The sequence below is a fragment of the Patella vulgata genome, chromosome 1, assembly GCF_932274485.2.
Source record: "Patella vulgata chromosome 1, xgPatVulg1.2, whole genome shotgun sequence".
NCBI lineage: Eukaryota > Metazoa > Mollusca > Gastropoda > Patellidae > Patella > Patella vulgata.
This window is the reverse complement of record NC_065879.2, coordinates 19,939,919-19,964,649: the sequence shown is the minus strand read 5'-3', so window position 1 is coordinate 19,964,649 and position 24,731 is coordinate 19,939,919. Positions and strand designations below refer to the sequence as shown.

The 24,731-nt window shown below is 36.7% G+C and overlaps 2 protein-coding genes across 2 annotated transcripts; one reads left to right on the top strand and one right to left on the bottom strand.

Moving 5' to 3' along the window:
* The first annotated feature begins 1,738 nt into the window (after positions 1 to 1,738).
* Positions 1,739 to 21,073, top strand: LOC126808753 (histone-lysine N-methyltransferase SMYD3). Its single transcript, XM_050533696.2, has 13 exons — positions 1,739 to 1,911; positions 2,796 to 2,859; positions 3,438 to 3,548; positions 4,033 to 4,099; positions 4,878 to 5,008; positions 5,596 to 5,663; positions 6,468 to 6,576; positions 6,963 to 7,073; positions 17,073 to 17,139; positions 18,077 to 18,208; positions 19,228 to 19,399; positions 19,755 to 19,863; positions 20,920 to 21,073. The coding sequence occupies exons 1-13, from the start codon at positions 1,805 to 1,807 to the stop codon at positions 21,034 to 21,036; spliced, it is 1,365 nt and encodes a 454-aa protein (XP_050389653.2). The 5' UTR covers positions 1,739 to 1,804; the 3' UTR covers positions 21,037 to 21,073.
* LOC126808752 (E3 ubiquitin-protein ligase TRIM71-like) lies at positions 10,242 to 12,815 on the bottom strand. The gene has a single exon (XM_050533694.2). The coding sequence runs from the start codon at positions 12,758 to 12,760 to the stop codon at positions 10,643 to 10,645; it is 2,118 nt and encodes a 705-aa protein (XP_050389651.1). The 5' UTR covers positions 12,761 to 12,815; the 3' UTR covers positions 10,242 to 10,642.
* Positions 21,074 to 24,731: the final 3,658 nt, after the last annotated feature.

Here is a 24,731-nt window from a genome sequence, read left to right as displayed (position 1 = left end):
TGTCTCTCTTTTCACAACTAAATAAATAAATAATCTACTACGAATATAGAATTGCTGTATTATTTTTTTTATTTTATACAAAAATATGAGAAAGCATGTCTTCAATTAACTTATAGACATCAAACAACAGGGTTATTCGTTTTAAACGAAAATGGTAAACCCGAATTATTGGCCAATATTTAATGCTACATGTACCTATAGGCTAGACATCTTCGTCTGAATCAGAGATTACAATAATGTATTCCGTTCAGGGGGATTTCTTTAACACATGGGGGTGGTGTTGGATTGGGGGAGGGGGGGGGGGTAGTCTGTGAATATTTTTAATAATAATTCTTTTCGAATCTCATTTACAAAAATTCAAAGAAAAGAGAGATATTATTTTAAAATAAAAATGGGCAAAAGTGAAAAACATTAAGTGACAATGTAATTCGTTTCGATATTGCATGTTTTCCACGAATTAACTCAATTGTATATTTCAAGTACTATGTTAGTTTTTGTTTCTTTACAATAATAAGATGTATGTGATATTGTAGTATTGAATTAGTATTGGGTATATATAGTGGATAAATCGTCCTACCCATTTAATTCAATGCTGCATATGATATTGTGTTTTTCTATTTTGTGTATTCTAGTAGATGAAAATTTTCCCGGCGAAAATGTTATTTTGAAGTGGTATTTTATGAATTATTTAAAATACATAAGTAAAAAATACGAATCTTTTTTAAATGTAGACCCACTCTGCGGTCTGACAGCCAGTACTGTTGGTCTGTACTTTAGTTTGATTCTTTTTTTTTTATTTTTGTATGATGGAACCAGATCTCGTCTTTGTGTAGTTTTTTTTTTCTTCATGTAACACGGTTGCTATAGAAACGTTGGACGTTAAACCCCATTTCATCTCTGTTCTTATGAAAGCCTTCAAATGAAAATAAAAAAAAAATAAAAGAAATCAATCAATGAAAAGCTATGGCTGAAATATTTTTTACGAGATAATTTTCACACAATAACATATTTGTTGACTTTTGACTTTTGATCTATAATCGAAGCAGATCGGGTACAAGTCAATATTATCTCCCAGATTTTGGGCCAAGAGGTTGTTACGGTGATCAATCTCCCGAGCAGAGTTTTCTCTTTTCTTGTAGTTCTCGACAAGGCCCCTTTGACATGTACGCGAAAAAATCGGTCTAATGCAAATGTAATGGGTCCGTTTCTATGTAGGCGGGGGGTTGGATGGCTGAATGGTTAGCGTGCGCGCGCTGTGTCATAATGTCTGTCATTGAGTCGACTGGCGTGGTATCGAATCCCCGGTTGTATGTGACAAGGTGTAGGGTCGCCTGTCCAACCTCGTGGGTTTTCTCCGGGTCCTCCGGTTTCCTCCCACTGCTAGTCCCGAAATGACCTAGTTTGTGGCGAGTGGACGTTAAACCCCATTTCTCTCTCTCTCTTTCTATGTAGGCCTAACCAGCGATAACGAGACCGATACGCCACACAAACGCTTGACTTGTATGGGAGTATGTTAGACCTACATATTTATGCTACATCAAATTTGTGTATCTCAAATATTCCCTGGTCGACCTATACAAGCTTTGGAGCAAGACATTGCCTGCGATAAAAATTAGAGCAGAACAAAAGGTCAGGAATTAACACTGAAGTCAATTTGGGATGATTTGGTGGTCTGTTTCCGTCTAAACCGGGCGTTTTTTGTATAGTTATCCGCCCTTGGTTTTGCTTTTACTTCCGCCACATGTTTTATCTACTTTTACTTTTATGAACGTAAATAAGTTCTGAATAAGAATAGGCTAAGAAAATGAGCGAGTGTAAAAAGCCTGGTGAATTAATCGTCCATGCTGAACCGTATGCACATGTATTAGCTTATAAAGAAGTAGACAATCGATGTAGCTACTGTTTCAAGTCGTAAGTTTTAAAATTAAATTTGAAACATTGATGTAAGAATATTATAAAGGCAGTGGCTAAATTTTGCCTAATGGCTAAATACCACGCTCCAAAATACCACGCTCGTCCCTATTACGTCTATTATACAAATGTAACGTTTTATAAGAATAAAAGCCAAAGGTGGTGTAGATGAAATGAAATGGGGTTTAACGTCCTACTGTTCTGCTCCGAACTGGGCTAATGAAGACGGGCATATGCCATATATACATGTAGTGATGTACAGTGTGCTATGAGGGAAATTTTTGGCTGGACAGGCGAGACTGCGGCACTATATGGCCTACTCTTATTATATCAAATTCCAACTGTCGAGGGATCTTTTACATACACGCCAATGTGTACACGGGCCCTCGTTTTTTTTTTTGGGTCCCAACCAAACGACTATACAGCACCACAAACAATTAAAATGTTACACAAGACAAACTTATGGACAGGACACGATATAAAGATAGCACAAACAACAAATGCACATATCAGATCAAGCGTCATAAATGTCCATTAAATTGCATATCCGATCAAGAAGCTAATTTGTCGCAGTTTTGGAAATATTGAATGATATGTTTAGTGACTACTTTGATATTGAAAACATTTGGTGCCAGATCTTTTTCATATCTCTGCATCGCTCTGGAATTCCTTACCCCTAAAACTAAATTCTGCTAAAAAATTAACTTCATTAAAATCAAACCCCAGACCTATCTTTTCAGACGTTATCATGTGTGTCTTGTGTTATAGTAGTGTGCTTGGTGTGTGGTCAAAGCTTCGAGCATTTCCCTATTATGATGTGGATTTTAGTGCATTATAAAACTCATTATTATTATTATTACTATTATTATTATTATGTTTTTTAGTTGTACAACATTAAAGAAGTGTGCTGCATGTGGTCTGCTGAAATATTGTGATGTGAAATGTCAGGTAATTTTCTCAAGATGAACAATACACCATGCTCAAGCCAAGACATAAATTATTACACAACTTATAATACCATATATATAACAGTTGGGTGATAATTTGTGTCTGACAAAATCTGTGAAAGGTTCCTTATGTCCAGGCTTGGCCATGCTGTGTACAATGAGGGCTTTTTGCCCTGACAGTGCCTCTTATGGTTCTGAAATTGTTTGCTATGAGTGAATGTTTCAGTGCTTTATAAATGCTCCAATGTAAAAATTGTCCATTCTAGCCAGAAATATGTTTCCTTATGATCTTGATAAGAGATTTAAAGGAATGTTTACAGATCAGCTAACTTTTGAAATGCTGACAAATCAATCCTAGTGGTATAAATGGGACCTCGGTTTTCATCACGTATGAACAAATCAATACCTTTTTCTACGCTATTCGAAACTGATATTTTTATGTCAAATAATTTAGTGGAATTTTCGGAAAACATTGCTTTAAAAGATTAATTATACTTTCTAGGAATCTGTAAAATGCATTCCTTAAATCGACAATTTCAATTAAATCAAATATTCAAATAGCATTTATATATTTTTCAGAAATCTGATTGGTCGATTCACAAGACAGAATGTCCATGTTATAAACAGACTCTACCAAAAATACCAACAGATAGCGTTCGTCTGCTACTGCGAATTGTCATCCGGCATCTTGTAAGTACGCAGAATGATGCAAGGGAGACTAGTCATAAATATTATTATTCACAATCCTACAAGTTCACACACGAGAGACATATAGAGAGAGAAATCAGGTTCAACGTCCACTTGACACAAACTAGATCATTTCGGGACGAACTTATGGTTAATTTTATTTCAGTAATTCAATTGCGCTTAGGGGTCTTTAGCAGTGGGAGGAAACAGGAGGACCCAGAGAAAACCCACGAAAGCTGAACAGTCGACCCTACTCCTTGTCACGTACAAATGGAAACCCCTGCCACTTGACTCAATGACAAACCTTATGATCTAACTCGCACACATTTAACCATTTGACCAGCCAACCCCAGAGATACATAAATTATATGTGTATGTTTCAATAATATGTTTCAATAATTTATAAATAAACCTTGCAAGCAAGTTATTATTACTTAAATGTACAAATATCCTTTAAAGATTTTTTTATATACGATTTTTATTTTAGAGAGGTGATGATGAAAAGTTGGTGCCTGAAGATCCTGGTTGGAGATGTTTTTCCGAATTAGAATCACGTAAGATATTTAGTGTAAAGTGTTTCCCCAGAATGAAGATAGCCACGCCCCTTTGATGATAAATATAGCCAAGGCCCCCTTTTGACAACAAAGATAGCAATGCTGCCTTGTCAACAAAGTGACTATTCATTGTTCTCAGACAACTTAGGTATTTTCAGTCAAAGTTTATATATGCAGGATAGGGGCATAAATTTGTTCATATGCAGGCAATGTAAAGGAGGTGGGGACATAAATTTGTTCATATGTAAGCAATGTAAAGGGGTGGGGAACATATAACCATTGAAATGCTGGAAACAGTTTGTACGGCAGTTTTAAGTCACATTGGATAATATTTTTTATGGAGTGGGGAAAAATGTCATCTTATACCAAAGAAAACGTTTTAATTGGATTGTTTGACTGGATACTTTACAGATTGTCTGTGTGTGGTGTGAAGGGGGGGGGGGGGCGTCAAGTTGTATATGGTCAAGTTGTATATGGTCAAGTTGTATATGGTCAAGTTGTATAAGGTCTGTCATAGAGTCAGGGATGACATGGTTTTGATCCCACATTGACAAGTGGGAACCGCAACGGAAAATCCGAATGAACTTTCTCGGTCAACACGGGGATGGAACATGGAACCTCCATTTTAGCGTGACAACGTCTTACTGGATGTTAAACCCCATCTCTCTGTCCCTGTCAGATATTGTCTGACACTGAGTCCAGGCCTTTAGTCATATTTGATGACATTTTTATTGAGTGGCGGGCAAAAGAAATTATTTTAGTGTATGATATTTTACAGATTGTTTAGATATTCAGAGAGACAAGAAACGATCGGACATCTTTTCACAGATGATGTTTACGTTACAAGAATTAGTCGGTGATTTAATCAAACTGCCGTCTGCTTACCTTCTATTCTCAATGTTTGGAAAGGTTGGTTATTTCTGTGATCATTTCTATTGTATATAACTCGGGGCTCTCACTTTTGGGAGCCATGGTGGCTCAGTGCGTAAGACACAGGCTCACTAGTCTGGAGGTCTCAGGTTCGCTCCCAGTGTTGGTCAAGAAATTTCCTCCAGATTTTCCAGCATGGTTAGCCGGTGCTGGACAAAGATAGCATTCTAGTCCTTTGGATGGGATCCCAGTGTGCACGTAATAGAACCCTTGAATTCGATAGAAGAGTAGACCCTAGTGCTATTGACCGGGCAAAATTTCCCTCAGAACACTGTATGGCATATGCCTGTCTTTATTAGCCCAGTCGGAGCAAAACAATAGGACGCTAAACTCTGTTTCATTTCATAGTCAATGCAGGAGGACTGCACTACATGCAAACAAATCAGATTAAACAAACCTGCAGACAAGACAAAAACAAGAAATATCAAATCAAGTGAATGGATCCGGGGCGAGGGCCAGCTAAGCGTCAACAACATTGTACAGTCCCCGGGCCGGTAATTACAACAAAAAATAACAAGCGGAAATTAAACTAATGTGACAGCTCATTTTATTATATTGTTTTTTAGATGGTGATTAATACATTCAGTATATGTGATGATAGTTTACAATCAATTGGAAGTGGTCTTTATGTCAGGTATGGTCTAATCAATCAGTCAATAAAAATATATTCTTAGAGTTACGTCCCTTGTACAATGGAGGTCCTAGTTTAACGTCCTAGTTTCCTGCACCGACTGGGCCATAAAAGACGGACATACACCATGAAGTGTGTTATGAGAGAAACTGTATAGTGGCAGTACGATCTACTATTATTTCGGATTCCAACTGCCAAGGGTTCTTGTACGTGAACGGCAATGGGACCTCAGTTGTAAACGAAAAACCTAAAAACTGATAACATCTGATAATAACAGAAAATTTGCTAAGTATGTCAATAGACTATTGCCAACAAAACAATTAGCAACACATAGGAGTTTTAGCTGTACTTTTAGATATATAGTTCCAAAACCTTGAAAATATTTTAATAAACAATAGCTAGGCCTAAAAACAGAAGAAGAATTATGTATATTATAATTACAATCATATTGTATCTAAAAATGCAAATAAAATTATGGTATAAAATTTAAATGAAGAATTTTGCTGGAAAATGGTAGTATCCACTGTGAGCTTTGGGTGGTAGATGGCCAGGGTCCTTGAAACAGAATAAATATGACTGGGTTAGAGATGGCTCAGGTACCTGGAAACCGTGCTTAATACAAGTAAACAGGTTAATTAGAAATAAATCAAATAACCCTAGAAAAGTAAAACATTAAACCCTATTTCATGTTATTTAGAAATAACCATGAGTCCTGGAAATGGATTAAGTTTGTTAGAGATCTTTTATAATCCTTTTATACCAAAACAAACACAACCTCTGGAGGCTTAAACTCATTTTTTTTTTCAGCCCATCACAGATAGATCATAGTTGTCAACCAAATGCTGTTGCTATTTTTTCTGGTAAAACTGTTCAAATCAGAGCTGTAGCAGAAATCCCTGATGTGGCACCAGAAAAGGTTTGTAGTTTTGTCACTTCCATCCAACGTAAACATTTTTTTCAGAATTGCTGATGATATTGCATATATAGTTAACGTAAAGGGGGTTTGTGATTTAGATAAGTAGGCCAGGTCAGACCAGGCTGTATAAAGGGGCTGGTATTTAGATGGGTAGGTCATGTAAAGGAGTTGGGATTGAGATGTGTAGGTCATGTAAAGGGGCTGGGATCTAGATATGTAGGTAATGTAAAGAGGTTGGGATTTAGATAGGGTCATGTGTAGGTCGTGGAAAGGGGTTGGGATTTAGTTATGTTCATCTGTATGTTGAAGCAGAACAGTATGGCAATATCCCCACATCATTTCACTGAGATGTGTAGATAATTTCAGATTCCTTGTGTTTTTTACAGCTGTCTTTAAGTTACATCGATCAGTTGAGGCCATCTGCTGAGAGAATTGACGAACTAGAAGAACAATATTATTTTACATGTCAGTGCTCCCGTTGTCTTGATAAAAACATTGTAAGTCAAACTTTTATATTATTATCTCCCTTTTTCCCCCCATCATGCACTTCCCCCATCCATTGAATATTGATGCACCCACATTTAATTATTGGCGGATTATGCCATCACCCATGCCCGTCGGTCTGTTTGTCCCCAATTAACTTATTAATGCAATAGAGAATTGTTTCAAATTTGGTGTTAGTCATTGAGGTCATAAGAGGACGACCCCTTTCGTTCCTGAGTTATCCCCTCTTACCAAAAACCTTGAAAGAGGCTATAGTTTTTATACGCCCACATTTAAATGTGGTGTATATTGTCGTCGCCCCCGTCCGTTCGCCCGTCTGTCGGTCCGGCGTCCACAATTGCTTGTGGACGCTCTAGAGGCTAAAGTTAATATCCGATTGACTTTAAATTTATACACAGTGTTTAAGGTCTTGAGACGAAGAAGCCTATTGATTTTCAGCGATTTCCGATAAATACTGCCAGAGTTATGGCCCTTGATCACTTCAAAAAACCTTGTAGGCGCTCTAGAGGCCAAAGTATATATCCGATTGACTTTAAATTTATAATCAGATTTTAGTGCATTATAAATGTTTCATTACCGAAAATTAAAAATATGCGACAACTCTTGTTGACTGCCCGGACGATTTAGCTGCTGTGGGCGTATGTTTCGTTGCCTGGCAACCAATCTTTGACAATTTTTTTGAGAGTTGGTGTCAGGAAAGGACGAAACTTATCAAGAACTGGGACAGGACTGAATTCCGCGTCACTCGATTGCAATTCTGTCAATTCGGGACGTTCCGGACTGTGAATCGAGCATCCCTAGGTCGTCGTCACACGGTTCAAAGAGATCCGTAGGGTGACCAAACTTATAGGTTATTCAAGATCAATCGGCATGCGCAACGCATGTTTCCAACAGGTGCTAGGAATATTTTTACGACTGTGAATTCGGGGGAAAATTTGTGGATATTCTTGAGTATTTGTCACAACTGTCGTACAAGAGATTAAAATTATCAAAGTAATCAACAAAGACCCATGGTGGCGAGTTTTAATCTCACACATAATTGATTGGTGATTGCTTGTTAATCTTTTGTGGTTTTACGCCCATCAAGTTTTAATCTCACCGATAATTGATTGGTGAGTGTTTGCTTCACACCTACCGATTGAAGGCCGGATAATACAGTGTCGATTCAATGGAAGTCATATGACGGGACGGTTGATTGATTTCGTAATCCGGAACATTCAAAGGTCGAATTACCCAGAGATTTTTTGGCTGAAGTAATAAGGAAATAAATCGGGACATGAAAATGGTATCGGATTTCACAGAGTGCCGGAGTGATCAGAGGTCGGATGTGACCTGAAGAAATAACAAGATAAAATATGTATCATCTTTGTCATGTATTACGTATAACTGGATACTACTCTGCTACTGTGGTTCCACTGAGTTCAAGTCTCGATGCATCATTTTAGCACACTTTCAAACTACAATATTGTGAAAAATGAATCTCTAATAGGAATATCAGTCAAAAAATTTATCAATTCCGTAAAGATATGTGGAATTGAAATTTCATCGATCTATGTTGCTAGCAATCAATGCAATAAGGCCGTCACCATTTTATTGTCAGTGAAAATTTATTGAAAGGCTTTTTAAAATCTGATACTGAAAAATGCAAATGATGCATCATGACTTTAAAGGCTTAAAATGGATATAAAATGCTTATAAATAATTGTACAATATATGGAAGACAAAATGGAAGAATATAAAGGACCACTGACTTTATAGACATTATTATAAAACATAACTTAGATAACTATGGAAGACAAACATGGACAATATAAATGTCTTTATAGACATATAAAAACATAACTTAGATAAATATAGAAGACAAACATGGACAATATAAGTGTCATAATAGACATATTTTTAAAAAAATAACTTAGATGACTATGGACAATATAAGTGTCATTATAGACATATTATAAAAAACATAACTTAGATAACTATGGAAGACAAACATGGACAATATAAGTGTCATTATAGATATATTATATATTATTAAATAAATATGGAAGACAAACATGGACAATATAAAGGTCTTTATAGATGGATTATACAGAAATAACACCAATATATATGGAAGACAAGCAGGGACAAGATATACAAACAAAGCCCTTAGATGTGGTTTATAAAGAAATTTGATAATTAACAACTAACAATTATAACAAGTTTTTATCATCACTGTCTACTCGTATTTCGATACAGTTTAAGGTGTGGTGGATGGCCAAACGGTTAGCGTGTGCGCGTTGTATCATAAGATCTGTCATTGAGTCACTGAAGACAAAGTGGGACAATATAAACACTTGAGGAAATAACTTAATTATATGGGACAATATAATGAAACAAAGCTTCTATAAAGAACATGCAGGTTTTACAACAAATACACAAAGCAAATTAATGTGCAGACAATGTCTACCACAGTAGCAAAGATTTCTGCTTCTCAGATTCTGCTGCAACACTTTAAAAACAGTCACATGACCTGTTGTTTTTTGTCTGTGATATTACTTCGGTTGAAGTGAATGTTAAATAAAGCTATTTCACACACACACACCCACACACACACACACACCCTTTGTTATTTGCCAGTACAGTTTTGTACAGAATATGCCAACTGTCGAGGTTTCTTTTACGTGCCAAATAATACACGGGTGGATCTCATTCGAACACCCAGATGCTGTTTTCCTTGAGAGAGAGAGAGAGTGTAATGTCCACTCGAAACAGACTATGTCATTTTGGGACTAACATATGTTTTAAATTTATTTCAATAATTCGCTTGCGCGTAGGGGTCTTTAGCAGTGGGAGGAAAACGGAGGACCCGGATAAAACGCATGAGGCTGGACAGGCAACCCTACTCCTTGTCACATACAAACCGGGGATTCGAAACCACGCCAGTTGACTCAATGACAGGCCTTATGATACAGCGCGCACTTGCTAACCATTCGGCCATCCAACCCCCCCCCCTGCCAAGAGGGGTACCAGACTGGAATATACCGAGACCCTATATTGGCCAACACCATGATGGAAACTATGACCGCCTTTAGTGAGCCAGTGCCAGTGCCAGCTCCATGCCCACTGTGCCACCCCCCCACTTCCCACAAACCCCACTCCCCCCAAAAAAAACCCTCATCACAAATCCCACTTCCTGCGAAATGAATATATGTAATTTAGTTAAGTTTTTTAGGAGGGTTGGGTGATCTAGTGGTTTAATGCGTGTGTGTGAAACCATAAGGTCTGCCATTGAGTCAGGTGGCATGGTATCAATTCCCTGATTGTACGTGACAAGGAATAGAGGGTTGCCTGTCCAACCCCATGTGTTTTTTCCGGTTTCCTACTAGTGGTAAAGATCCCTATGTGCAAGCGAATTACAGAAATAAAAAATTGAACCATATGTTAGTCCCGAAATAACCTAGTTTGCGCTGAGTGAACGTTTGACCCAATTTCTCTCTCCCTCTTAAGTAAATGAAATGGGGCTTAATGTCCTACTGTTCTGCTCCAACTGGGCTAATGAAGACAGGTCTTATTCGAGTGTTCATGATGAAATGGCAAACACCCTGATTTCACTTATGTCAGGCATGGACACAGCCAATAGATTGGTTTTACTGAGGCACAAACCAGTTGGTCGTTGTAACCCGTGTGATTTATCTAAAACAATGCCCATATAACTGCCTTCTTTCGAAAACATCACAACACGATCATTCCCAGAATCCACCACTAAAATATTACCATACAAATCAATCGCTAGACCTTTAGGATAGCGTAGTTTCCCGGGACCCGTGCCGTAACTACCAAACTTGAAAAGAAAATGTCCATGTTTGGTGAAGACTTTAATGCTGTGATTGCTGGAGTCAGAAACCAGAATGCGATCACGTCTGTCGACAATCAGATTACCAGGATTATCAAAATAATTGTCTGAACATCCATGTCCACCGAACTGGTATCGCAATTCTCCATCTTGTTTTATGACACTCACGGTTTCAAAAACCATGTCTGTAAACAAGAAGTCACCATTTTGAGCTGATGTGATTCCGTAGGGTAATGTCATACAGCGTGGCATAAAGTCACGTAGTAATTCCCCCTTTATGTTGTAAATTTTTACACCTTTAGTTAGTTCATCCGTTATCGCAATTTCCTTTGAATTCAACAGAGTTACTCCCCTTGGTATCATATCACCTTGACCAATGATTTTCAGTGAATGACCATACTTGTCAAAGATTTGTATTCTTTTATTGCCGTTTTCTGCCACGATTATTTCGTCGTTATTAGTGAAACAGATATTGTAAGGCAGGCATAGTTGCTGTGAAGAATCTCCTTGACGACCAAATGTACATATAGGATGAACCGATACTGCATAACGCTGAACGAATCTCTTGTTTTTGTTCGTTCCTGATTGGTCGTGCATTGCTGCTCTTTCATCTGCCGTGTCGTTAATTCCTGATTCATCTGACAGCCTATGCGGTGTTTTTACAATAATGGGATTTAGATCCTCTAATATGTTCAGACTTTGAGATCTGCTAAGCAGTGTTTCTCCGTTTGCCATTGTTGTTGTATCAGACATGGAAACCAAGGCAAAATTAGAAATATGATTGGTGTCTTGTTCTAGGCTGATCTCTTCAAATTTGCCGAGCTGAAACAGACCACCAGGAACAAATCGTTTGAATGTTTGTAAAATTGGAGAATTTTCTAAAGTGGTTTCCGTTTCCAATGAATTGATTCGTTCTAAAAGTTGATCCTGGTGACCTGCGTCCAACTCAGCAGATGACAGAAGACAACTTAACTGGGATTGGAAGATTTCAAGTTGCGTCAGATCAGTTCGAAAGATATTTTTCAATTCGTCTACTTCAGTTCTTTTCTCAAGAAATGTTTCATCCAGTTCTTTTAAGTATTTCTTTTCATCTCCCAGAATTCTTTGCATCAACTTCCTGGCCTGTTTCTGGATCTGATATTTTGATTCAGCATATCGACCTTTCAGACGACCCTCGAAACAGGTCAAGTTGAACAAATCCTCGTGAATTTTCCAGATTTTATGATGCAGATTTTGAAATGTTGCGGCAATAAGTCGTTGATTGTTCTGTATCTGCACATCTCGACCTATGACACTATGATCTGTATGATCCTTGATTACACAGACAACGCAGAGGTCAAGGTCACATGTGTGACACATGAATCGCAGCTCCTCGTCCTGGTGGCTGTTACAGTATCGTGTGGTTTGATTGGCCGATTCCTCTCTATTAACATTCAGCAACATGTGAGATGATAAACATGATTTTGATCTGTGACTTCTTTCGCAGTCGAAACAAAAATGTTTCCGACATTCCGAACAAAATGAAACAGCGTTTTCATATTTATCTTCCAAACTACAAATGTCACAGAGAGATTTGTTGTTTTTCCCAACAACAGATTTCAGCACGTCCATAAATTTGATCAGTCGAAAATCTCGCGGGAATTTCTTGGAATGAGTATTGGGTGTCTTGGTTATGATTCTGCAAGACGGACAAGGGAAATAACTCTGTGAGCCTTGTGAGGAGATCTGGATGTGAGTATCAAGACATTTTTCACAGAAGGAATGAAAGCATGGTAAGATACGTGGTTGTTTTAGTTGACATAAACAAATTGGACATTGTAATAAATCTTGAATATTAGCAGCCATTGTTGTTCAGGTGTTTCACAAATTCCTGTGAAATTAGATATTTTATTCTATTGAATTTAAAATCTTTAAGACAAACACATTGTCTTTAGAGGTTTCACTAATTATGGCCTTGTATTGAATTTAAAATTCTTCTAAAATACATATTAAAACTTCATAGGTTTCACTAATTTCTAACCTTGTATTGAATTTAAAATTCTACAAAGAAACACATTGATGATATTGATATCGATATGATACTTTTCTTCTGTGTGTAATTTTGTCGTGCAGTTCTCTTGGACTATGTGTAATAAAAATTAGTTCACTGATTCAAGATGTATTTATTTTTCCAAATTCTCAAAAGATAGTCCAGATTCTCAAGCGATCATCCAAATTCTCAAAAGATTGTCCAACTTCTCAACAGTTTATCCAAATTCTCAATAGATCGTTTAAATTCTCAACTGATCATTCGAATTCTCAACAGATCATCTGTTTGTGTGTCGACAAAATTTCTTTTCACCAAAATTTAAATTATATTAATGATTTCCATTCACATTTTACAAGTACACCTTTTCAGTAAACGTTACAGGTACATCATCTTAGGAAACAGTTTTTGTTGTGAGATAAAATTTTCCTTGTTGAGACTTGTAGGTTTATAAAGTTTATTATTATTAAGATAGTGGGTTAAAGTCTGTACAGCAATCTAAAGATGGGGTTCGATTAAACACCAATCACCATAGATAAGATTTAAACATCAGTCTCTTCTTTAAAGATACATTATCTGCCTATTGTAGATCTTTCTTTTGACCTTAAATGTTACATAAATTATTAATTAGACATTTATTAATATATGACAAACCCATAATTAACTCTCTAGACCATTGGGGCATTGGATGGTTGTGATTTTGAATGGATTCACTAGTTTCCTTGATATTAGATTTTTTTTTTTATTCAATTTAAAATCCTTCAGACAAACACGTTAAAAGTTCAGATGTTTCACTAATTCTAGCCTTGGATTGAATTTAAAATCCATCGTACAAACAGTTAAAATTGAAGATGTTAATATATCGGTTTAAATGAATGCGTTTTCCATAAACTGTAACACATACTTATGGAAAACAGTTAATTTATTTGGTCGATGTTTCGAAGAGTATTCTCTCATTGTTATCAAGCTAATACAGATGAGTGTTATCTGTTATCATAAGATGAATTACACTAATTTAATCAACTATTGAATCTGTAATCAGAAGTGTAAAAGTCCACTAATATTAATATTTACCGTTATTTTATCCATCAAATATACACTTGAGACATTGATCAATCCAACTTGTTACAACAGGTTTCTTTCAATAAGTCTTCTCACTAAATCTTTTTTCACCAGACTATGATATTCATTTATCTTTTAAATGCAACCATCTTTCACAAAATCCTGCTCCAAACCATCGCTCTAGTTAAGTGAGAGATGTGGTGCATGAGGCATATTATGCTTACTTTTTCTAGAAAAGCTGATACCATTTCTTATTTGAGTATTTCACATAGCTAACAAACGTTATTGTATTGGTGTTTAAAGTTTTTTATATTTATCCTGTTTATCCGAGCAAATCTTCTAACATGCAGTCTTCGTTTATGAAATCCTGCTCTAAACCCTTGCTCAAGTAATAGTGACCAGTGTGATGCATGAGATAGGCTATGCTTACTCTTTCTCAACACCGGATACCACTTCTCGTTCGAGGCATCTACAAATTTTGAGCTTGAATAGTCCTTATACATGAAGTCAGACTGAATAACCAGATATGATATAAGTAGATTTGTTTAAAAGATTTCTAAGGTTATCTTGCCTTTCAAGAACATCTGATACCACTTTCCATGTTTAGCTTGAATAGTCCTAATAGAAGAAGTCATATATGTTATTGCAAACCAATGTGCAAGGGTGTTTAAAAGCTGTATCTGGCTGTGGAGGTTTTAAAATGGGAATATAAAATAGATTAAAGTGTTATATTCTATTATTGATCAATATATATACATATATATACATGGCTGCAGGTAACAGCTATATTGACTTCAGGTGATATACATGTTATTATCATACTCTACCTTATTGTTATAAATAAATACCATATTGTTACAGGCCCATCATTATTGCTGTTGAGCGGTAGATTGGATTCAAATCAAATGAAAATCGGAAGCATCAGATGGCATCGAGAGTTGATTATGGTCTTGTCATGTTAATAAATTTCTAATTGATAGTTTATATAACATTTCAGGCCTAAAGATAGACCTGCAATAGGCAGATTTAGCGCTTGCATAACACCCACCCCCTTTATAATATAAAAAAAATATATGATTTTCTTTGCAGTATCCCTCACATCAAAACCATGACTAAGTTTTCGATAATAAGCATTTTCTACTCTGGTTTAAGCAGAGTGATAAGTAATTTGATTGGTCAGGACTTTGGAGCACAATTCTTATTAAGCGAGAGTTGTGAAACTTGGTGTATACATGTAGTTTGCAGTTCATTGGACGCAATACAAAGCCAACGACCAACGTGCCTATAAAGCCAATTGACATTGGTTGGGCTGCCCTCTTGCCCCCCCCCCCTCCAGCTGGCTACGTGTCTGGTTTTATTGTCAGTGGTATTGGGCCAACTATAGTCGTTCGGATGAGATGGAAAAACGAGGTCATGTATGATGTATGCATAAAAGAATCCTCGACAGTTGTAATTTGATATAAGAGTAGGCATCCCTGTAGTGGCACCGTCTAGGCAGATATTGTAAAAAGATATTCTAGGAGATTGCGCTGTAGGTTATAGTGTGGTAGCATGTTTAGGTTAATAGCCCAGTGGTAGCGAGATTACGTCTGGTTACTAAGCTGCTGATTTAACACATGATTCAAGTTCCTAGATGTTTTGCGGTTCTTGCTAAAACTAGTAATATTATTAGAATTAGAATGACTACGGTAATCAATTGCCCCATGTATTCAATGTATTATATTATTGATAATTTTATATTTATAATAGATATTAGACTTATATAGATGTTGTAGCCACCTGTTGACTGGCACCAGATGTATTCAGAAATTTATATTGCTTTTTTGTGATTATTGGAGGTCAAATGGAATAGGGTTTAACAAAGACTGGTGTATATACACCATGCTGACCTGAGCCTATAACTCATCCAGGAAATAGAAAGAGAGACAGAGATAGGGTCTAACTATTGCAGGTCTTTCTTTGGGGATTAAATGTTATATACATTATTAATTAGACATTTATTAACATGACAAGACCATAATCAGCTCTCAATGCCATCGGAGGGCTCTTATTTTAAGAAGATTAGAACGGTTTGGTCATTTAATGATTTAATTTTAAATTGGAGAAGCGAGGCTAAGACTTGAATGACCAGTACGGTGGTTACGATCAATGCATACATCTTATCAAAACTACGGCCATTGATAACTCTGCTCAAAATAAAGTAATGTAAATGAAATTTTCAATATAGTATGGTGGATGTTGGAGACATGTCATCATACAGGGTGGGGTGCCGTGTTACTAGAGTATGGTGGATGTTGGAAACACATCATCATACAGGGTGGGGTGCTGGGTTACCAGAGTATGGTGGATGTTGGAGACATGTCATCATACAGGGTGGGGTGCTGGGTTACCAGATTATTCACAGTAGAAACTGGAACATCGGTTATTATGAAAAGGCAAAAGCAAAATTAACTGGGGGATTTTGGAGCATGACCCACCAGAATTTCTAGAAGGAGATTTGTTTTCTACCATTTTTGATGATAGTTACGTTAAACCAAAAATATATGTTGTAGAATGGGTGGGTGATGGACATTGGAGAAACATCAACATACATGTATCTTTGTAAATATTAAACTCTATAGCCTTAAAATAACTGAAGTCAGTTAATATGTTCTCTGTTGATGAGTGGTTGTTTTTTTATGCATGGGGCTGATTGTCCTTCTTGTAAACATTTGTAGATCATCAGGATAACTTTGTTATTTTAACCAAAGAAATATTTTGTTAATAACTATTTATTATACTAACATTTTAATTCTTAGTCCAAATACATTTTTGTGTACATCATACTGACAAAGTAGTATAGACACGTGAATTCACCTTGCTGTAACATAAAATCAAAAACATGAAATGACCGACAGTGAAAATTTTAAAGTGGGAGCCATGGTTTATACCATCCTCAGTATCCCCAGTGGTCTTATTCCGTTCCATTCCACTATACCCTGGGTTCTGAGGAAACTTTCCACTAGGATGCTAGTGAATAGTTTATACTATATAAACCTTTAGAATAGAATTAAACCTTTATATCTTCAGGATGAGGTGATGTACAGTGTAAAATGTCCACAAGAAAAATGTTCTGGTTATCTGGGAATAAAATCTGGTAAATATAAGGTTTTCAGTCTGCACAATTTATTCTCAATTTTACTTAATTTGGAGGGTTGGTTGACCAAATTACATAAAGTGTATGCTTTAGATAGGTATGTCATTGAGTCAAGTTGTGAGGTATCGATTCCCCGCTTGTATGTGACGAGTAGTAGGGTGGTCTATCCAACCTCTTGAGTTTTCTCTGGATCCTGTGATGTCTCTCACAGCTAAAGACCCCTATGTGCAAGTAAATTTTCTAAATAAAATTGAACCATGTTATCGTCCCGAAATGACCCAGTTTGTTTCTAGTGAACATTAATCCTCTCTTTCCACTGTCCTGACTGCCCCAAATCACATAGTTTGTGTTGAGTGGACTTTATCCCCATTTAATACCCTACTTGGGTTGTAATGATCTCAGAACATGTCTATTGCACAGTGAATGACACCCCTCTAAATGTGAAACAGGAAGTGTTTATCTCCTATATTGATCATATTTTCCAAAATTTCTCACTAAAGGACTCTAATTGAAAATGTCCATATATCTAATGGGGAAGTGTTTGTTGTTCTAGTGGTTTAACACTAGCATTATTAAGTCAAACGGCATTTTTTTGATCTTAAGCTTGCATGTGACCTGGCCCCAAGTTCACAAAGCATTCTTTGACTTAACTTCAGTCTGAGAATGCTTTGTGAACTCGGTGGCAAGGAGTAGGGTTGTCTTCCCAACCTAGTGTTTTTTCTCTGTGTTCTCACATTTTCCTCCCACTGTTAAAGAACCATAGGTACAGGTGAATTATTGCAATAAAGGTGTACCTATATTAGTCCCCAAAATGAAGGTTTGTGTCAAGTAGGTGTAAATCCTCTCTCTCTCTCTCTCTCTCTCTCTCTCCCCTGCCCCATTAAAATGTCTTTATAGCTCTATTATCTAATTGTTCTACTTTCGATTTGTTTTGTAGATGATACGTTCAAGTCATGTTCTAATTGTGGTGACATCAACACTGATCAACAGTATATCACCCAATCACTGAAAACAATAGAAATTGTTGATGAACGATTGACGAAACTTGAAGATATAAAGAAAAATGGAGGTAATTTATATTAAGAAGACTTGTGTGATCGCTTGGGTTACCTACTGCCTTATAACTTTCGTTATTAGTTTTCCAGAACCGTCTTCATTATCCCAGTAGGAGCAGAGAACAATAGGACGTTAAACCCCATTTCATTTCTTTAGTTTTCCAGAAATAAGTACAGTACAGCCGGTAACTGCTTGAAAACAGGAAAATCGTTCAAATGTGGATACAAGCATGGACCTTATAATACATGTATTATAAGGTCTATGATACAAGTATCAATATTGGCACAAATACGTCTTGAGAACTACTCTTTTGAAAAAGCCCATTAACCATTTGGAAATCCAAGATGGCAGCCATTTTCAAGATAGTCGACATTCAGGCAACTAATATACTTGATTGATCCTTTAACATATATTTTAAGTTTGATCTAAATCGGATGAAAGTTAAGGACTCAAGAGGGTCACCAAACTTTGTACAATTCATATTTTCTGTAAAAGGCAAGAATCATAACTCCAGAACGGAAGGTCCTATGTACACCAAAATAAAAAAAAAAACAACCAATATCTTTTGATCCTTAGCATAACAGAAAAATGTGGGTGTATAAAAATCCTCTCAATCGGTCCTGTAGGTAAAACTCTTTGAAAGAAAAGTTGAAAGTGACAGCCATCTTGAAATTATTTACACTTAGCTGCTTTACTATGGAAATCATGGTATAACATGTCACAATCCTAGGCTGGTACGTGACAAAAATTAGGGACGTCTTCCCACTGATAATTATTAATGACACCTACGTGCATGCAAATTATTAAATTATTTTATTTATTCAATTATTGTTATGTGACACTACATACTTTATTCAATTGTTATGTGAACACTACATAATTTATTTAGTTGTTATGTTAACATTATGTTATGTATTTATTCGATTCTTTTGTGAACACTACATAATTTATTCAGTTATGTTAACACTATGTTATTTATTTATTCGATTGTTATGTTAACACTCCATAATTTATTTATTCTATATTTTTCAGATTGGTCGGGAGTTTTGTCTATTTGTGAAGAATGTTTAAAATCTTTTCACATTCTGTCCGAGTTAAATGTTTATCGAACAAGACTTTTAGATTTAGCATTTGATTCCTGCATCAACTTAGAATTATGGCAGAAAGCCTTGAAATATGGTTTACAGACCCTGGAAGCCTACAGGTATTAGATTATGGCTGTTCAAAGCGATAAAAGACCAAGCTTCATCTTATATAATAAGTCTTGTAGAACCCTATACTACCAACATAAAACTCCATTCTCAGAAAAAACGTCTTCTAAAATCTCCGTTCTCTGAAAAAACATCTTCTAAAATCTCCAAGTATTAACATGGCTTTTCCTGTGCTGGAACTTTTCTGTGGAATATAGTTCCAAATTCAATGAAACAATTAACAATTTCAAAACCCTGATCTGTAAATAATTAGTGAATATAACAACCAGCAGCACCAACGTGCTTTACCACTTGCTACACATTTAAATTGTCTAGTAATTGATCGAAGATTTTTAAATTTTTTTTCAGATATCATTATCCAGTAAATACACCTAATTTATCACTACAGTTGATGAAAGTTGGCAAAATTCAGCTGTTTCTCGAGAAAACAGAAGATTCATTAAAAACTTTACAAGAGGTAAACTATCAGAATCTTATGAACAGGGCTGTCAGTAATTTTTCACAGTTGATTATAGCAGCACTGCTAATCAAAAAGTCTACCAAATTTAAAAAGTGATTAGCAGTTTTTCAGTTTCAACATAAAACACCTAAATAACAAGATATTGTATTACTTTAATTCATAACAAATGATTAGATTTCATTCTTACATCTTTTTTAGCACTGCTACAGGTAGCTGTGACAGTTTGTGAATGTGATGTAGACTTTCGGTTGGTCTTATGTCTGCAGCCAATTCTTGGCAGTGGTTTCCGAACCCCCACTCATTTTAATTGTTATTTCTTCATTACGTTAGAAATCTTTGTTAAAAAACAATTTCGTCTGTATTTTATCGTGTGTTAGGGTACTATTTTTGTTCAATCGGACACACACGGTAATTAACGAATAAACTTGATTAACTGGACACACACGATATAAACAATAATATTTTACGTGAATTCTTACTTTGATTTCTCATTTTACAATACATTTACATGCATTTATTTTTTTTATGTTTAATTTACAGTACGTGGGGGATACAATGGATTTAGTTTGGGTAGTTTGAGAAAAAAAATGTCACACAGAGAATTCAGTTTTGTTTATAGAATTTTATTAGACATTTTATACACCTTGAAAATGTTGAGAAAGCCTTCTAGTGAATCAAAAACATTATATTTTAAATTTTGATTAGCAACGGACAAAATACGTATCACAAATTGCGCTGTGATACTGGTTGTCGGCAGCCCCTTTTACGAACAAGTATGAACATACAATGAAACAGTAACTGAGCAGGGAACGAAAAAAACGAGGTCCCGAGTATACATCGGCGTGCACTTAAAAGATCCCATGGCATTTGGATTTCTATATAAGAGTAGGCCACTACAACTCGTGTAGAGGGGTTGGATGGCCGAATAGTTAGCATGTTGCATCATAAGGTCTGTCATTGAGTCAACTGGCATGGTTTCGATTCCCCAGTTGATATTTAGTTTCAATGACGTGTGCAAGCTAACGATTACATACAGTATTTTGTTTATTTCAGGCTGAGACAGGCTTACAGATCAGTCATGGTGTAGAACATAGTTTGTATCAGGCATTATTACAACTTATAGCACAGGGGACAGAAGAATTACGACATAAAATACGAGAACAATCCTGATTCTAATAAAACTTGTTATTAAATATGTTCACTTTTATTACAACCGTGTTGTGTTAATTTGTGATTGGAGGATGGGGCGAATGGTTTAACACATGTGGGTTAGATCATAGGTCTGTCATCGAGTCAAGTGTTGTGGTTTTGATTCCCAACTTCTACATGACAAGGAGAAGGGTAACCTGTCCAGCCTCTTGGTTTTTCGCGCTGGATCCCCCCACTTCTAAAATTGAACGATGTTAGTCCGAAACTTACCTACTTTGTGTTGATTGAACGTTACACCCCATTTCTCATTTGTGATGGAAGCCACAGTGTCTTGGTGAGTAAAGAGGTCACAGTTTCTATCCTGGTGTTATGTTGGCTGAGAAAGTACCAAGGGATTTTCCGGCCTGGTTTCCACCTTGTTAATGGTGCAGGACTGAGTGATGTCCCCTTGTTAGTGGTGCAGCGCTGACTGATGTCCCCTTGTTTAGTGGCTCACTGCGTATGGTTCTATCCTAGTGGGGAGCAAAACATTTCTACCCAACACTAATAGGTGGCACTGCCATGATTATATCGTCTGTTGCAATCTGATTAAAATACAGATCTATATTTCATTTCGTTTTTATACGTCCACATTCATAATGTGAACGTATTATGCCGTCGCCCCTGTCTGTGTGTGTGTGTGTGTGTATGTATGTATGTGTGTGTGTGTGTGTGTGTGTGTGTGTGTGTGTGTGTGTGTGTGTGTGTGTCTGTGGTTCGCCTACAGGGCGCAATTCTTCATGGATTTTCTTCAAACTTGGTATACTTATTCCTTATACCCCAAGGAAGATCCCTATTGTTTTTGGTGCATGCCCGACCCCCCGGGGCAGAGCCACGCCCATTTCTAGTATTTGTTTGTTTGTCGTCTACAGGCCACATTTCTTAACTAATAATCTTGAAACTTTGCATACACATTCTTTGTACCCTAAGGAACATCCCTATCGTTTGGGGTGCATGCCCAACCCCCAGGGGCAGAGCCACGCCCATTTTCTTTTCGTGTGTCTTTGTGTCGCCTACAGGGCGCAATTCTTACTGGATTTTCTTCAAACTTGGTATACTTATTCCTTATACCCCAAGGAAGATCCCTATTGTTTTTGGTGCATGCCCGACCCCCAGGGGCAGAGCCACGCCCATTTCTAGTATTTGTTTGTTTGTCGTCTACAGGCCACATTTCTTAACTTATAATCTTGCATACACATTCTTTGTACCCTAAGGAACATCCCTATCGTTTGGGGTACATGCCCAACCCCCAGGGGCAGAGCCACGCCCATTTCCCATTTTCTTTTCGTGTGTCTTTGTGTCGCCTACAGGGCGCAATTCTTACTGGATTTTCTTCAAACTTGGTATACTTATTCCTTATACCCCAAGGAAGATCCCTATTGTTTTTGGTGCATGCCCGACCCCCAGGGGCAGAGCCACGCCCATTTCTAGTTTTAAAAAGTACCATATCAATCAAAGCAGGAATGTGGACGTATATTGCAGCGGTAGCGATGCTCTTGTTTTTTTTACTTTCGATGGCCTCTACTGCATGAGGATCTGACCAGTTGTAGTGGGAGGTTGCATCAGGGGTCATATGAGCAGTTTTTGACCTATGACGTCAGACATTTGATTAACCAATCAGCGTTGATGTTTCTAGTGGAATACCCATAGTTCCGTGCATCGCACGCCAAGAACTCGCTGCAACAGACCATTCCATTGATTAATCCCTCACTTCAACCAGAATGCGGGTTATATAACAACTCTTCCAGATCCTGGTGTAGTAAAGACAATTGAAATGAAATGTTGGAACTATAAAAAACGAAACGAAATCGGATCTGTGTTTTAATCAGATTGCGTCTGCTGAGGACGTCATATGTTCAATTCATCATATCTTTTACACCATGAAATTGAACCACTTTTGAACTGATATTCCTTTTAGAGATTCATCTTTCAAAGTAGTGTAGTTTACAATCGATTAAAGAGAGAGATGGGGTTTAACATCCACTTAACACAAACTATGTCATTTGGGACTTACATATGATTCAATTTTATTTCAATAATTCACTTGCGTCTAGAGGACTTTAGCAGTGGGAGGAAACCGGAGGACCAGGAGAAAACCCATGAGGTTCAACAGGCCACGTACAAGCGGAAATCGAAACCACTCCACCTCCACGACAGACCTTATGATACAATGCACACGCGTTAACCACAAATAACAATGAACAGCTTTAAAGTTGGATCACTAAGCTCAGCGTACCATACTGACAGTTCACAAACTATCCCAAAAGGTTGTCAGGGGCAATAACTCCTAACAAATAGTATAATATGTAGATTGGCCTACATCTTGTGTCTTTCTTTAACATTGTACAGGGTATGTCCTTTGGGTTTCACATTTCCCAGCTGGTCGAGTTGTCTGAAGCGTTCGGTTCCAAGATTGCACATGGGTTTTCCCCATATCCCCATATATTGAGACATGACAAATGTATCTGCCATTTTGCAAAATGATCAGCAGTCAATATTCGCTTGGCTACTATCACTGTGAGAGATGACAATGGGCGAGTAAATTAGCTCACAATAATAAACTTTTTTCTTCTGCAAATAAAGTTCTAAAACAATTTTTTGAATTAGTATGAAACCAGATGAGTAAATGGGTACATATAGTATGCGAAGCTGTAAAATAAATGAAAGGCACCAATTCTGTCCAGACAAGTTTATATTATTATGTCCGAAGTAAACAGAATAGAACCACAGTGGCTCAGTAGCTAAGACGTCTCACTAGCCTAGAGGTCCCGGGTTCGATCCCTACGTTGATCGAGAAGTTCATTGTGAATTTTCGGCTGTGATTTCCCCTCAGTGGTGCAGGACAGATTGCTGTGCACTTGAAAGAACCCTTGACAGTTGGGACAGTATAGGTCGTAGCGCCACTGTCCAGGCAAAATTTTCCTCATAGCACACTGTCTTCATTATCCCAGTTGGTGCAGAACAGTAGGACGTTAAACCCCATTTCATTTCTGTTTTCACTTAAATAAAATAACTCAAACAATAAGTAGTAAATAAAAAAAATGTTTTTTGTTTTATCTTGTAATATCTGTACATTATAAACAGAACAAATTCTGCACAAAAAAAAAATAATAATAAATACTGAAAACCTTGATTTCAGTATTCTGAAAACGATTAAAATGATGAGTATTCCACATAAACATACTGGAAGAAAGAGGGGTTTACTTTTTACAGATTTAGTGGAGAATTAATGTTTGAAAAGAACCCCGCTTTCCTGCGTCATGTTTTTGTGGATTAATGTGATGACATCGATGAAGAAAAAACATAAATAAAACATAAATTTATTAATGCGACGATGCAAAATATATTGTATAGGCAGGGTTAAAATGAAAAGCTTACAAAAATGTTTTTTAATGTGTTTAATATGCCGAGAATATTTGAAAGTTAACAATGAAAGCATCATTTTGACACAACAACATTTTACAATTAAATATGGAATGAATGACTTTATAAATAGATTTCTCTGTACAAAATCGTAGCTTAATCACCGCATCATGTGACAGATAAGAGTTCTGATTGGCTGGGAGCATGCTCTATATAACCAGTAAGACTTCTGATTGGCTGAGAGCAAGCTGTGCGTAACCAGTAAAGAGTTCTGATTGGCTGGGAGAATGCTCTATATAACCAGTATACAATCT

Excerpts from the sequence above, each read along its gene's own strand:
- LOC126808753 (XM_050533696.2), top strand. The coding sequence starts at position 1,805 with ATGAGCGAGTGTAAAAAGCCTGGTGAATTAATCGTCCATGCTGAACCG. Across the intron at positions 1,912-2,795 it reads TGTAGCTACTGTTTCAAGTC|TTGTACAACATTAAAGAAGT; the intron begins GTAAGTTTTAAA and ends TATGTTTTTTAG. Across the intron at positions 18,209-19,227 it reads AGATATAAAGAAAAATGGAG|ATTGGTCGGGAGTTTTGTCT; the intron begins GTAATTTATATT and ends TATATTTTTCAG.
- LOC126808752 (XM_050533694.2), bottom strand. The coding sequence starts at position 12,760 with ATGGCTGCTAATATTCAAGATTTATTACAATGTCCAATTTGTTTATGT.